The sequence below is a fragment of the Streptopelia decaocto genome (assembly GCF_964273445.1).
Source record: "Streptopelia decaocto genome assembly, chromosome: 2".
In the NCBI taxonomy this organism is placed as follows: domain Eukaryota; kingdom Metazoa; phylum Chordata; class Aves; order Columbiformes; family Columbidae; genus Streptopelia; species Streptopelia decaocto.
The window spans coordinates 110,749,987-110,765,699 of NC_138655.1; the positions used below are offsets into that span (position 1 = coordinate 110,749,987).

Here is a 15,713-nt window from a genome sequence, read left to right on the forward strand (position 1 = left end):
CCATATGCTGACTTGTCAGCTTTTAGTTAGGTGACCATGCACCCCTTCTCCCCACTGCAGGATTCATAACTCATTCACTGCACAAGATACACAATAGTCTTCAGTAGGAGAGTCTCTGGTATTTTTCTTCTCCTTTCCCAGAATATTGCCTATAGGCCTTAGTCCCACCATATTTAAACTACCAGCGAATCCATAATTACTGATACCCTCCTGATCTCTACGGTGCTCATCACCGCATAATCTAAGTGCTTCCAACACATTAATGCTTTCAGCCTCCCTCTGAGGTGAAAGGGTAAGGCTCATTTTGCACAGGCACGTGAATCAAAAAGTGCCACTTGTGGTTGCCCAATTTCAGGCATGGAGACCAGGTCTCCTGGGTTAGTTAACATGACAGCACACAAAATGTTCAAAACAGCTGCCAGTAGCTTCAAGTCATGGATGTGAGTAATTAGGCTCCTCTGCAGAACTAAAAATGGTAGGCTGGGCCTCCAGAAGAGAAACTGTATGAGCCTGGTGGTTCAGTTTGTTCAGTTCAGTTTGTCCAGCACCAGTCTGGGATTGTGTTGCAAGAGCAGGGTCTGCCCTCCAGGCAGCAAACAACCAGCTAAGAGGTTCCCTCCTCTCTTACAGCTGCCCAGGACGGGTGAGGCAGGATCCTGAGGCTCTGACTGAGCCAGGGAAGATGTTCAGCCTGTGCAGTGAAGCAGGCAGGGGCCCTGAGAAAAAACCCTGTGCAACCCTGAAATTAGAGATGGTATCAAAGCACAAGGGGGCAGTACCTTCATTCTCCTTAATGATTGCCTTGGGCACACTTTATTTTGCAGCTTTTTCTCTCTTCTAGTGAAATCCTATGTTGTGCTACATGAAAGCATTTTGTCCCAGCTTGCTTAACCTGGACAGTTCCTGCTCTGACTCCTGTCTCCCCCGAGGACCACTCTCCTTTTCACGTTCAGGGAAGGCTGTTATGGCTGGGCAGAGAGCTCAGCCTCCACAGGCTTCCCAAGGAGGTACCAGATCAATCAGAGCTGCAGCTGCAGAGAAAGATCCTCCTTCCTCTCTGTGAGCCCTGGACTGGAACATGCTGAACACTTAGTCTATTTAACACAGACTGATAGAAACTTCTTAAGGTCTTATCACTTGTCTGAATGGGACAATTTCTCAAGAACAGCAAAGATTATGTCCAAACCATCTAGGCAACATCCCTGGCAAATTGTAGCTTCTCAGTGAAGAGGTAGCAAGAGGTCTTTTAGTTTGTATGGAAAAATTTCTTCTTCCCTAACTTCATTCTGAAAAATTAATAACTTTGTTGATGCTTTTTGGAAATACTCAGCATTAGATAGGTATCTACCATGAAAAAATGCTGCCAAGTGTAAACTGTTTGGGCTTAGTTAAAAGTGATTTGAAACGACCTAAAAGTAGAAGGATTGTGTAATGTTAAGCATAGTTAATGCTGCTGATGTTGCCTAAAATACAAATCCTTCCTGTCTTGCAATTCCACCTAGTGGCCTGCTGAACTGTACCATTTTCTTGCAGCAACTCTTATGAGACTTACCTGCAAGTTTCCAGAAGCTTGGATTTTAAACTAGGAAAAGCTTTTTCTACACTTGATCACTGTTGCAGACAGGATATTAAATGGGATGAACCTACGGTTTGATTCAGTACAGCAGTCCTTGTGCTGAATGCATTATTTACAAGACAGTGAGCTGCAATAAATTAAGTTTTACTGACAGTCTTGCTGCTATTTAGTCTTGAAATTTATTAAAGCAATGAAATGTGCCTTGGGTTTAATATCTTACGTCACTGTTTATTTTGGTGTAGCTCTTTTATAGACAGGCGCACATGGGAGAAGTTAAAAGGTGAATGGCAAAGCTGGAAAAAGCGCTCACTTTTTCCCTTCCACTCCTTTCCATTGGGAAGAATGGAGAACATTTCCCACTTTTCATGTTGAATGGGCATCTCTTATCAAAAAGAAAAAAATATTAATTCAAAATGGTGTGAAATTTTGGATTACGCATTCCTGGAAAGTATGGCCAGGAAGTGCTTTAAGCTCCCGTCGGCCACAGGCTCCGTCACACCAGCCTTGCTTTCTTCAGCAACACCACAAGACTCAGCGTTCTACTCCTTAGCACCCTTACTCAGTCTCTGCCCATAACTCATTCCAATTCCACAACTGTCTTCAACAAAACTATTTATCTGACCCCGGCTTTGCAGGGGTGGCACTTAGGTTTGTAATTCTGTCTGTCAAAAACACATACCATAATTTCCAGCTATGGAGGAAGAGTTAAAGGAGAGAAGACTTACTCCACTGTGGAGACGATGCCAACTTTCATGCACTATTTGCTTTATCAAAGTCACAAGCAATGGAAAAGGAGGTTAGTAATTGACGTGTCATCCCATCTTGATGACAGTGGGGACAGTACACCTCCACATAGTGCAGGTATTTAACAGATGTGGTCCAAAACTGCTGCCAGCTATCATATCATATTCCACATTATGGAGCTTCATAATTGGGACCGTGCTTACAAAGATTGCAGAGTTGTATTGCAGAGCTATGATATCATACCTGTAAAATACTATATAGCTATTCAAGTACATCAGAGCTATGAATCACAAATGTTGAAAAGAAGTGCTTAAAAAAATCCAACAGCACTTACACTAATACCAAATATTTCAGCGCTGTCACTTTCAAAGTTTGGCAAGTTTCTAACACACCAATTGTGTGCCCCATTTCCTCCAAAAGTGCAAAACCCCAAAGCCAGGTTTTGAAGCTGTGTGTCATTTTTGTTGGAGAGGCATGTCTGAGCCTTGCCAAAAGTGTGCCTCTTAGATCTCAAGAAATTGCAGTGGGGACATGCTGCTTTGTCTCACTGCATATTAAAGGTAGAGGCTGCTTTTAAGCCAGGGACTAGAACGACTCTCTGTTTAAGCAATTGTTTAATGCAAAACCAATATTTTCCGAGACTCTGGAGATGTGGAGGAATTATTTTGGAATACTAAAGGAGCTTTTCTCAGTTAACATATAGCAAAGTCAAAAATACAAGGATGCTCTGCAGTTGCATCTCCATTTTTTCTGCTGCTTCTCCTCATTTTCTTTTACTCCCTTTTTTTTTTTTCTGTCATTCTTGCTTTTGTTCCTTCTCCCTTTGCCCTGTCTGCTTCCCTTTCCTGTACAACTTCTGCCCACCTCTTCCCTTGCTACTCTGCTCTTCTGCCTCCAGAACAACCATTTTCTTGCACGCACAAGTGAAGCAGCCAAGTGAAAATCACGGTATATTGGATGATAACAGCACCTCCTTGATATCCCCTGCCCCCCCCCCAAAAAGATAATTTAGCCACAGAAAGTCCGATCTTTCAATATATGAACTAAAATATGAAAAAGTCTTGGAGATGAATGCAAATAAGTTCTAGCCAAACATTTTAATTGTAAAGTACCATGCATTTGTGCTATACTCTCTGATGATTGTAATGCAAGAACATTTCCCTGTCTGTTATATCTACAGCCAGAAGAACCCCAGTGACTTAAGTCACAAATCTATCCTAGAGCTTCTTCTCTGAAAAATGATTTCTGAGCAGATATACACACACTGTTACTGCTGGTCAGATGGAGTATTATCTGCACTGGACGATAATATGCCAGAAAGTCGCTTGGGGTTACCTTTCTAAGCAAGAAAAAAAAGTATTTTGTACTTTATATTAATCTCCAGTGAACATACATTACAGAAACTGCAAAATACACATATTCACAAAGCAAACTTAAGGATCTGAGTATACATTCACATTTGCACGTGTGTACATGACACAGAAAATTAAAATGTACAATATAGGTAGAAAATGCTATTCTTACCTTATTGCACTTGCAGATAAGTGGCCATAAGAACCACTGGCTGAGGAACTGCTACGAGAATTATTGAGAATTGTGACCAAGGAGTTTGGAGATGTCCTTATCATGGTCTGAAGGTCAAAGCTGTGATCAGAGAGGGGGGATATGGACAAAGTACGCTTTCGGCTTGGTCTGGCTGACAATCTTGGACTTGGAAATCTGGCACCTGTTATGTAAACACAAATAATTATCTATCAGGGCACTTAATCACATTTATTTTTTATCAGTGATGGGTAGAGGGAGTCGCAAGACACCGACATGCTGTGACAAGCCCACTCTCTCCACTTGTGATCTACTGGCAATGATTGAGGAAAATTAGGAAGAAAAATCTATCTTCCTGTGGCTTACCTCAGGGGAACTCTGTTTATTAATGTGCAAGCAAAATGATAAATTGCTAAACAAAAGGAAAAGACTTTTATGAGTTATCCTTCTCATTTCTGGTGATTTATGAATCTGATGGCTTCTTAGACATTCACATCATTAATTCAACCAAGAGGAATGAGATAGCGGTTCAGATCTGGGCTACCATCAAACCCAAACCCACACCACTTTAATACACACAGCCAAAGCTAAACTTGTAAAATATAGTGTAGAAATGAGAAGGCAGCATTTCCTTCATTGACCATAACTCTGCCTGCTTGATATGTGATGCAAAACTAAAAATCAGGACTGAAAAAACACTATAAAAGCCAGCTCTATCAGCAGAAGTCAAATTGACATTCACAGCATCAGACTGAGAAACAGCAGGCTTTATTTGAATTTGTTCTGGATCCCATGGTATTCTTGTGTTGGAGTGCACAAGGGCCTAGGATTGCCAGATTTCTTTAAAACTAGAGATTAGGTTTTTCAAAGCAGCAAAGAGAAGACAATCATAGAGATACCAATTAAATAAATATACATTACATTTCTAAATTCTCTGTGCTCCTCTGAAAATCTCTACCTCTTCCGCTCTATTTTATCATGTCAACCCAACTCTCTGTGTCCCTATGGAAGGTATATCACCTCAAATTTCTTCCCTTTATTTGATTATTTTCGATCCTGGTTCAGACCTAGAAGAAGAGAATTGGCTTCCCCACTGCGTGCTGAACTATTTCCTTTAATAGTACTGCTGCTTCTACTGTTTTAATCCCTTTAACCTGTAGTAAAGGACTGAGTCATAATGATCCTCACAGCCAGGATCATACTGGTCTTGGGTTTGCTGCCTACTTTACAGCTACTTCTCCCAGAGTCCCTGACATTCTCTGTAACTTGCTAATAATTCACAGTTGGCCACAAGACTCCATTGTGGGTCTGCTTTTCCTAATTCTTCCTCATTGCTTCATGCCCAGGACCTTTTCTCAATATGGTATTTAAGCTTATGCACCCAACATTAAAACAGGGGAAGAGCCAAACCAACTCCACTTAGATTCACCTGGTATTCATCTGGTATTAAAAGCTGCCACTTTATTGCTGTTGTGATTGTGTGATCAGATCTCTGTCTATAGTCCTTCACCTAATCTGTGCTTAGTTTGGCCTCAATCAGCCAACATGGGTGGCCACTCTCTTTGGTATCTGGCTAATACAGAGGTTTCTTTTCAATTGTGCTCCATCTCCTCAACAGGTCTCAGCCCATACCACTTCAGTCTTCCAATGAATATTCATGTTCTTCATTCATCATTTAAAACTTAAGCATAGCCATTTATTTCTTCTTAAAGCTACTACACGTTATTTTTTGTAATCTGTTTTATCTCCTTTTTATGAGCTTGCTATTGTACTGTGTCTGTTTGATACTTTATTAGTGCTGTGCTTCGTGTCTTTCAAAGGCAGAGATCTTTTATTCATGCTAAAACAAAACCCAACAATCAGCAGCAACTATAAGAAGCTGCAACATATTTAGTAAGGAAATATAACATATATGTCATGGTAAAACAAAACCAGTAATACTTTGCACTTGTATCTTTCATCCACAACTCTCCTCTGCTGACTGTTCAGCCAGCACAAATGATAACATCTCTGAAGTCAGTAGCAGTAGTGTAATTTGCCTCAGCTGAGGATATAATTCAAGTGCTTTAAAGGTAAATAAACTCTGCTGTCTTTTACAAGGGAATAGCTAAGTACAGGTGTTCCTGGTCAAACAGCAAGTGAAAGGCACAAGGAAGACCTGCTAGACATTGTCTGACCAGCAAAATGAGATGTTACTCAAGCTCTGCTACCAAAGTATCATGTGTTACTACCAGCCAATCTAATGGTGTGCTACATATGACAGCAATGCTTTGCAGTCCCATTAACATAATTATGTCTTCCTCAGACTAATGGGCACAGCCCTAATTGTGCCCACAAGAAAGCAGAAAGATGCTCAGAGGGGACAAGCACAGCTCCCTCTCTTTCGATATGCAAGATGTAGTTAAATTTCTATATTTACAATGGAGAGTCACCATGTGCAACTGATGGCCATGTATGAACAGTTTCAAATGTGATTTCCAGAAGAAACACTTTTGAAAAATTACTTCTTATGGATCCGAAGTCCAGTTTTGAATCTGTACAACTGCAAAGCAATTGCCACTTATTTGAGAACTTCATTACAAACCTGCTAAACATGGACTGATGGCTACTGATGCTAACTAGAGAGGGGGTGCGTAGCTATGACCAAAAACTAGAGAAGTTGTTAAGAATACTAGCACCTGAGCATCTCGCCTTTGAAGCTAGACTGGGCAATAAAAGCAGGAGATGACAGTTGTGTTTTGCTGCTTCTGTGATCAGACACCATTTATTTTCCATGCCACAACCACCTAAGCGGACTCGTTGGTACTCCAGCCTGCATGTCAGAGAGGACTGAGCAAAAAAATCATACACAACTGTACAAAGCTTTTATGATCTTGGAGAGAAGCACGGTTACCTTTGACAGATCACATAGGAGGGCAATTTATAACCTCTGCGGTACCCTGCGAATTCTCAAAAATGGCAGTGACAGTGACTTCCCTCCTCCTCCTCCCTGCCCTTTCTGGACTGAGCCCATCTCCTTTACCCCTTGCCTAAGTCATGCTAGGGCTCTTGTAAGAGGCCCCTCTCCACCCACCACCCATTAAGCCTCACCCTTGCCTGTCAGCTGCTTCCAAGGCATCCCTGTCCCCACTCTACTGGGGACACACCAGATCCATGGCCAGCGATGGAGAAAGATGCTCCTTCCAGCTGCGCGGGGCAGAGCCTCGGTTTAAGCCAAACTACACAGCACTCCCAGGGCTTCCTCTTCTCTTCCAGGTAGTGCCCCATCTAGATCTGGGAGTTTCTCAGTCCCCTCCAGCTACCCAGGGTGGGAATAACCTCCTAAGAGCCAACAGGCTCCTGCAAAAAGGGAATATTTCTGCTTCACGGTGGGAGCCAACAATGGAGGCTGCTCAAGAGCTCTACAGAGTCTGACCACAGGAGAGGGGGATTCGCTGCAAGGGAGGCCATGACTTTCAAAATTGAAAATACAATTAAATGGAATTACTGTTTTTCCAGATCTTCGTGGTCTAATTAGGTTTCACATGCCTAAGAAGTCTTAAGCATGAGCTGACCACTCATTACACAGCAGGACATTTGCTAAACCATTCATTTAGCATCGCATCGGTCCCAGTTAGTATGTTACTATAAAAAGGAATAGGTCACAATTTGTCAGTGCCTGTGAATACTAAACCAAACTTTTCAGCCTTGCTCAGGCATTTATTTTAAACTGAAACACTTCAATATTTATTTAGTAATTTGAGATGTTCATCTGCTCACTGTATTCTCCTACCAAAGCATTACATTCCCCACTCAATAATGCTTTAAAACCTAGAAATGAAAGAGCATTGATTCACTAAAAATCCATTTAACTCTTTGCAAGTGCTGAAAAAAAACACGTCAGCTTTGTCAAAGCATGCAAATGGAAGCTGACAGCGAAAATTTATTTAGGAATGCCACCTTTTTGGAGCAGACATTATAGTAATAAAAAGTCAGTAGCTGATAGTAAAGACTTGAGTGTGCCGACAAAAAATCTAGCAGGTGTCAAAAGAAAAGATCTTATTCCTGGGATGGAGATCAATTCTAAAATAACAGATATCTATCTCCATCATAAATTTCAAAATTGAATATGCCATCCAGCACATTTGCCTAGGAATTTGATTTCTGAGTTGAAGTTTTTAGCATTGCTTAATCATTTATAAGGCAATCTTCAGACATGTATCATTTATTCCATCCCTTTAAATCAAACTTCATCAAACCTTTTTTATTCCATCCCTTTAAATCAAACTTCTTTGAACCTGTCTCAGGCACTAGTTTTTGTTGAAGGCTGTGGATATGGGATGCTTGATTCTTTTTTTTACATTAAACTTTTTTTCTTTCTTTTCCTTCTGGTTTCTGGTCACAGATGCGTAAACTTTGTTTTCACTTCATGAAAGTTTGTCATAAATTTTTTCTCAGTTTTCAAAATGGTGTATCTGTCATCAGTACGAGACGAAAAGGAACGGCTTTGCTACTCCACCTTCATTCTCCAGCTGTGTCTGAAAATCAGAAATCAAATCCAGTCCAAAGCTTCACACAATGACTTAACTCATCAGGCTGGCTGAATTCTTTCTGTCAACAGGATTGCTATCAGTGTCTCTAATGCCAAAAGCAGTAGGTCAGTGTTGAATATCTTTGAAAAAGAAAAGCTTCTCATTCTGAGTGAGCATAGGCAAAAGTTAATCAGAGTGAGTCTATTAATCCTCTCAGGATGAATCTAGAAACCTCAGAGAACATGCTTGCCTTCCACTGCACACCATTTAAAAGCAGAGTAAAACATACTCCTCAAGTGAAAAATGCAGGTATTAAACCCAAAAGGCTGCGATTTTTGGAATTAAAAAAGACAGTTTTGGCATCCAGTATCTTTACAGCCACAAGAAGGAACTTCAGTTGTTGCCACTGTGGTACTGTCACTACGTTCCCCACCTACTCCCCTCCTAGTTGCTTTGATGTTATACTTAAAAGTAGTGCATCTGACCCTTTGAGATCAACACTAAAACTGCAGAAAAGCTTTAGAGCAGCAAGGAAAATTCTGGTCACCTTTTCATGCCACACAGGACAGGATGAGCAAAACCAACAATTAAGCGTATCCAATCTTGGCCTTATTCTTCCACAATGTATTAGGCAGTTCATGGACAGCGAAGTTCTGAGCTTCAAGAAGTCTACTGCTCTTTAGGCTAGACTTAGCTTTCTGGTTAATGCTTCTCCCACTCATATCATCCCCATTTTGAAATCAGCTTTCCAGCACCACATAACAAAACATAAGGCAAAAAACTGCACAAACTGTATGTAACACACTTTGTGCACAGTGCATGCTGGTGTTGGAATTATTATTTGTACTCCTGGAGAGGGTAGAAATGCCAAATTACTGTGCTAGATGCTGTATAAACACACAATTAGGAGACAGACTTGTTTCACAAAAGAAGAACAATGTCTTGCTTGTATCTATCTGGTTGTTGTGTAGAATAAATGAGCAGCAGCCTTTGAATGAGTTGAGTCAACTTGCTCAGAATTTGATAGCAGATAATGAGGGAAACTACCAATCTCTCTTCTGTTTCCTTTGACAAGATTGGGCAAAGGCGAAAGAGTACTTTTAAGATCACCATACGAAGCCTTAAGAAGAAAGATCCAAACAAATGTCATTGCTTAGCACTGATCACTGTACTTTGTTATTAAATGCAAACATGGGCATTCTTATTGTTTTGGGTTTTTTTTAAAAAAAAGTCTTAATATTGGCTTCATAATTGTTTTGTTCTTGTTTCTAATCTAAAATTCTGACAAAGAAGAAAGGGGTTTTCTTTAACATGATGAATGATAGGACATTCAGATTCCTGCTTAATGACAATTAATTTACTGTATACCCATGCAAGTTAAGATAGTTTTAATTAGTTTTTACAAAGTAAAAGGGTAACTTCATACTCTATTTAGATAAAAGCAGCTATTGCCTGACTAAACACATTCTCATCAAATACAGAAGGTGAGCTGAGTGACCTTACTAGGATTCACTCTTATTTTAATTCTCTATTTACTGTTTAAAAATAACCCATTTGCATAATGGTGCTACACATTTTTTGTCTTTAGCTCTGAAATAATCCTTAATTGAAAAGTTGCTGCTACAATGAATCTCAAATGCGTGATCTTAATTTTTAAAAACAAGCACAAAACAAATTAAAGAGCACGTTTCATATACATTGTAGCTAAAGCTGGTGACAGCAAATATCCTTATTAGAGACAGTGTTTAAGTACCTTTTATGAAGTGGCAAAGGTCAAAACATTTTCCTTTAAGTAAAAAGATAACATTCTTGGGATGCAAAAGGTGTAATTCTATATAGATTACAGCATGCACAATCTCTGTTAAGACATGAAGGTCCTTTGCACAAATGCCATTATTTGTATGATTACTGCAATGTCTTCTGTTATTCTTGTTTTCTGGCACCTATTTGGTACCAATCTTCCTCTGTACTGAATAGACCCATTCAATCAAGTCTGCATCCCAATATGTGGTTTGGTACTGCTACCTACGTACATTCAGAAACCAAAAACATTGAAGGGAGAGTTGGACTAGATGACCTTTAAAGTCCACTTCTAACCCAAACTATTCTATGATTCTATGATCCCTTTACTTGAATTAAGTCATGTCTATTCATAGGAGCTGGGGATTTGTCCATGCAACTGAAACATAGCAGCAGATTTACATTACCTGAACCATGCATAACAGTTTCCATTCTGCAAGATATTACTAATATGCATAAAGTTAATCTGCAGCATACCTCGTCTCTCCCTATTCCTCTCAAAATCCAAATCAGGAAGTATCACATTCTTAAGCTTTCAAGCACAGAAGCCTGCACATTAAGTTCTGGTTCAAGTCTAGACTACTTGTGTGGGTTTAGCATGTTTCTGAAATGGGTTCAAGTTATGTTATATTACTATAAAATCACTATGCACACTATCAGTGCAGTGAGACTGATAACAGAAACTGAATTCAAAAATCCTTCACTATCAAGGTAACAGAACGAAAGTGGTATCCGTGACCAGTTCCAAAACTATTTGTCTTGCCTTCTTCTTGCAAAAATCATTGATCAGTTAACTACTTCACACTCCCAGGCATATGTTCTGCAGGGGTAGCTATCTACATCCCCACGTGTTCCAGAAGTGAACCTCCCAACTCCTGTGCTCCTTGAGATCAGCAGCCAACGGCAGGGAAGAAGAAACTGCATGCCAGCAAAGATTTTTAAAAAGCTGTGGGACAACACGGTGGCCTAATGCTATTGTATTGCTCTGTACTACCAAGCAAGAGTCAACAGTGACTACCTTTTATTGTCATCACCTTTTATTTCCCTTATTGGAAGGAACTGAGTACACCCCAAAAAGCATGTAAGCATTGTGTGATTATGGGGGAGTGCTCTGCATAATCCCTTGTAACTGATCAAAAGCAGTTGTGAGCAGTTTGGAATGGGGTGTTCTCTTTTCCTGCTTCAGTAGAGAGCTCTGAAAGATGCTGAAGTGTGTAGAGAAGGCTCGTAATATTAGGGAAAACTAAGTCAGGATCCTTGAGAATTCAGCAAATGGCTTCACCTTAGAAGTGGTCTCAAAGTCTCTTCATCTATCATATACAAATTGTAAGCATGGATACCTCTTGCTAAAAAGGAGGGGAGCAAGCACTCTTTCCTAACAGAAAACCAGACATAAACCTTTTATTAACAGGGAGCTCATCAGGGAAATACTCACCCTGATGATGGAAGTGAACTACTGATTGTGAATAAAAAAAGAACATTTTCAAAAGCACTCAAGCTCTGCTGGAAATAAAATTTACAACCTGTTTTCAAAAGCGGTCCTGTTCCTCCCCCTACTTACTTTCAAAGTTTACTTTCAGACTTGATGTAACCCTTGTACATCTGGCAATAACTCTGTTGGCCCTCCAGCCTCATGAGGAGGCTTACGTTGACCCCCACTTCTCTACTTGCATGGAGGCCTTTTGGGTCTGACCAGGAATAACCCACATGGTTCCCTTTGTAGGACTGCCTATATTTCTAGAAAATGTCACTTACTATCCATGGCATGAAGATATTCCATATGAAGAGCACCGGCTCCTGCAGTGGCAGCCGAAGGAATGATGTCTGCATAGGGGCTGCGCTGGCCGGCCAACAGAGCCATCTGATGATAATATTCAGCTGGGCTGACGCCAGCATGTGGAGCTAAAAACACAACAAAAAAAACCCACTGTTAATGACGTAAGGTAAATGAGAAGGAAAGTTTTACAACATTGCTGGTTTCTCTGGCTATTAAAACAGCTTGTTTATTTTTTAATGTAATGCAATGTCTGCAGTATGCCACCACTGGTCAATATATTTCAACCAATGATCCTGCAAAGACACCATTCAAAAAACAGCAAGGCATAAAATATTAATGGGCTCAGTGATCTCATTTTTTTTTTTATATTTATTATTAAGTGACTCAAAAAAAGACAGGCTGACAGCAATGGAAACCAGTATGATTTATTCAGTGAAATAAAAAAAAAGCAGGAAAACCTTCCTGGAGCTTTATTCCCATTTACCTCACCCCTGGCCCAAAGGACTCCAGTCTCTAAGGTAACAAAGCAGTTGAACTTCTACAAGCAATCAAGTTTCTGGAGTCTCTGCTTAGAGGATCAGAAAATTTTCACTCACAGTGGCAGTTTGTGTATAAGTTTAGGAGTAAACGAGGACAAAGTATGTTTTCACAATATATACCATGAACAGCACAGGGGCAGGTTTTTTGGAGGACAGATCAAACTCAATGAATACAGCCATCCCATTCTTCAAAGTTCATACATAAGTGTACTTGACATATAAGTATGATTGCAGAGTCAAAATCGCAGACTACATAGGTTCTATACCCTGTCAGTGAGCTTATGGGTCTTCTGATAACAACTTGCATTAGTCTTCCTCTCCTGTAAAAATAATGTGCTGTTTTTTTCTTCACCTGCAGTTTTCAAGCTTGCCATCAACTAATGGGCAACTCTGGACAAACACAAAAATCCACATAATTTTAATATCACCTCATTTCAGCAGGCTTCAGATGCTACAATAAGTAGAGGTTCACTTCAACGGCTTGTGTGAGTACTCATAAAATAAGCTGGGCTTCACCTCTTTCATCCTCATTCATTCTGACTTGCTATGTGACCTGAGGTGAGCAGCCTTCATCTCTGCCCTCTACTTGTCCCACTTGCAAAACAGTTAAAATTTTCTTACACTCTGCTCACCAGAAGATGGTATGTAAGTTTGCCTAAAACACCTCAAGTTCCTTAGGATAATGGGCTACACTCCAAGAGATTATTTTTAAATTATTTCATATTATCTAATGAGATTCTTCTCCAATACGAGCAACTGAATCTTGAACAGAAACAAAATTTTAAGCTGAAATTATTTCAATTACCACCATAACACGAATCTTGTTACTTAAGCAGTATTACTAAAAAGGATAAATTATGTTCATTAGAGAATCAGATCCTAAAGACAAACCTTAGAAGGAAAGAATCAAAGGAGGTAAACATGGCACTGGAGTTTGGAGAGAAGTTTATTCAGTAACAGCATTTTTTAAGTGTATAATCTGACTTTATTTTTACCAAGGAAAATGAAAGAATGTGCTTTTGATGTTATAATGTTATATTTAACTAGTTTCAGGAAAGGTTCAGAGAAATACAAGTACCTCAAACAGGAACAGGAATGGCATAAAAAATGAGCTGATATAAATTAAAAGTTGTTGGTAATTTTTCCAAATTACAAATTAATTTCTCAATTAAATATAGTCTACTTCAGCCACCACCACTTTCTGTGAAATGGCAAGAAAAGTATTCAGACCAAATTTTAAAAGAGGAATAACTCACACTGAATCACTGATTTTAAAAGTTTAATAGCAGTAGGCAACTACCATATCTTTCCAGACACACTTAAAATACTTCCTGAGCTTTCTGACATAAGCGTCTGGGTTAACTAGCAATAACATTGGCTGCAAACTTTCAAATGAACTGCTGCAGAAAACATAGTGAGGACATAATTGTATTACTAAATGTTCCATATGCTGAAAAATGCCCTGGTGCTCTTTAAAGATCATTCGTTACTACATTCTTCAAACATAAAAAATTAGCCTACTAAATGATGTATTGCATGAAGGGTAAATGAAGGGTAAATGGAAGGCCTGCAGCCCTGAATTTTCTCCTGTTTATTCCTGGGTAGCTTCAGCTTTGCTCATGCTTTTTTAACCAGGGGAGGCAGTTGCTTCTGCATTGTGGTCACTGCTGAGCTTCATTTGAGCACTCTGCTCTACACACAACAATAACTCAGTTCTTACTCCTGCCCCAAACCCTCTGTGTAACTCAGAGGACTCCTCAGCCACCACTGGCCCACTGATTTTGCTGGGTAAGGTGAAGTGACAAGACAGAAGATTCTCTACCATTGCTGCTGCTGTGGTAATTACAGCTGGCAAGACTTGTAGTGAGCATGAAGCTGCTCTTTGTTATGTTCCAGATTGCTCTGGCTCCTGGCCATCCCCAGATTTGTGAGTCAGACTGAGCCCAAGAGCACACTGACCTAATTACCTAACTGACCTAAAGCAATTAAGGTAGCAAGAGAAATCTCACTATGACTTTCACAAGAATAGTAACAACTTACAAGTTTTCATAGTTCAAATGCTGCATGACTTAAGCCATGGTGTCTGTTGTTATTCATCCACTACGTACATTTACCCCCTTAAATCACAGGGGTTTTTTTTATTTGCATTCTAGTAGTGCCCAAGCTGTGATTTGGACTATCTAATCACAGGAACCTACACCTGAAAAAAGCATTTCATTGTATGTCTGACTGATCACACAACAAAATATGGATTCCAGAGAAAAAATTTAACAGCTTTTCAATACGCATTTGTTTTACTGAAATATGTCCAATGCCTCAATCAAGTTACTCTGTTTTCATGAGGTGCTGCACAACACCTGGGCTGTGGTAACTGATAAAAGATGAGCTGTGAGCCCAGGGAAAACAAACTGACATGTATTTGTTTAAAATTGAGAGAAAGCAGCTTAAGCTAGTAAGTTTATCTTGTACTCATGAAAGGCTAAGGTTGTGTATACAGTCAGCATTTAAAGCTCAGGGAATGAGCCTTACATTGGAGTATCCAGTGATGTTGTCCACACCTGAGTGTCCTGTGCCATCTGAAAGCCCCTGGGTACACAAGGCACCCACATGAAGCTGGCAGGTATGAGCCAGGCCTTAGAGGAGAAAACTGCCTTTCCGAGGTGGCAGCTGGATCAAGGCAAGGTATTTCACAGACCCGAACTGACACCTATGCTGTAGACAGATGAATCTTGGCACCATCATAGTTATGCTGGAGCTCCGAACTCAGCTGGTAACATGCAAGCGTCTGCATTTGGGTGAACCAAACAGCTTCACTGACTGCACCATGTAGATCTCACTGGACTATAACGGTAAACCAGCACACCAAGGTGACAGATTTCTATACTGTAGAGGCCTAAATTTAGGTGTCAGAATCAGGAACCAAATTCTACCCTGAGGCATTGCAGGGTTTCAGAGAGATCACCACTGGCCTGGTGAACATGGCAAAACACCCCTAGGAGATCAATCTCTGCCTTCTTGAAGTACCAGCTGGGTCTTGGGTCAGATACCCCCAGAGTATCTCAGACAGCACTATGTGCCCACATCTATGCAAGTCAATTCCGTGTTGTGTACCTGAGACCGAGAACATACACAGGTTAATGTCATATGGTTGTGTGACAGGTGGACTTCTTTCCTTTTTTCTTTGTATGTGCAGCTGGAGCATACCTTAAGCATAAATGAAATTC

The 15,713-nt window shown here is 40.2% G+C and overlaps 1 protein-coding gene across 1 annotated transcript in view; it reads right to left on the minus strand.

Annotated features, from left to right (window-relative positions):
• Positions 1-15,713, minus strand: part of GLI3 (GLI family zinc finger 3) — a 216,176-nt gene that overhangs the window by 58,226 nt on the left and 142,237 nt on the right. Inside the window, exons 6-7 of the mRNA XM_082044232.1 lie at positions 11,929-12,075; positions 3,845-4,046 (exon numbers count right to left, since the gene is read on the minus strand). Of these exons, the coding sequence (XP_081900358.1) occupies positions 3,845-4,046; positions 11,929-12,075 (349 nt within the window). The remainder of the gene's footprint in view (positions 1-3,844; positions 4,047-11,928; positions 12,076-15,713) is intronic.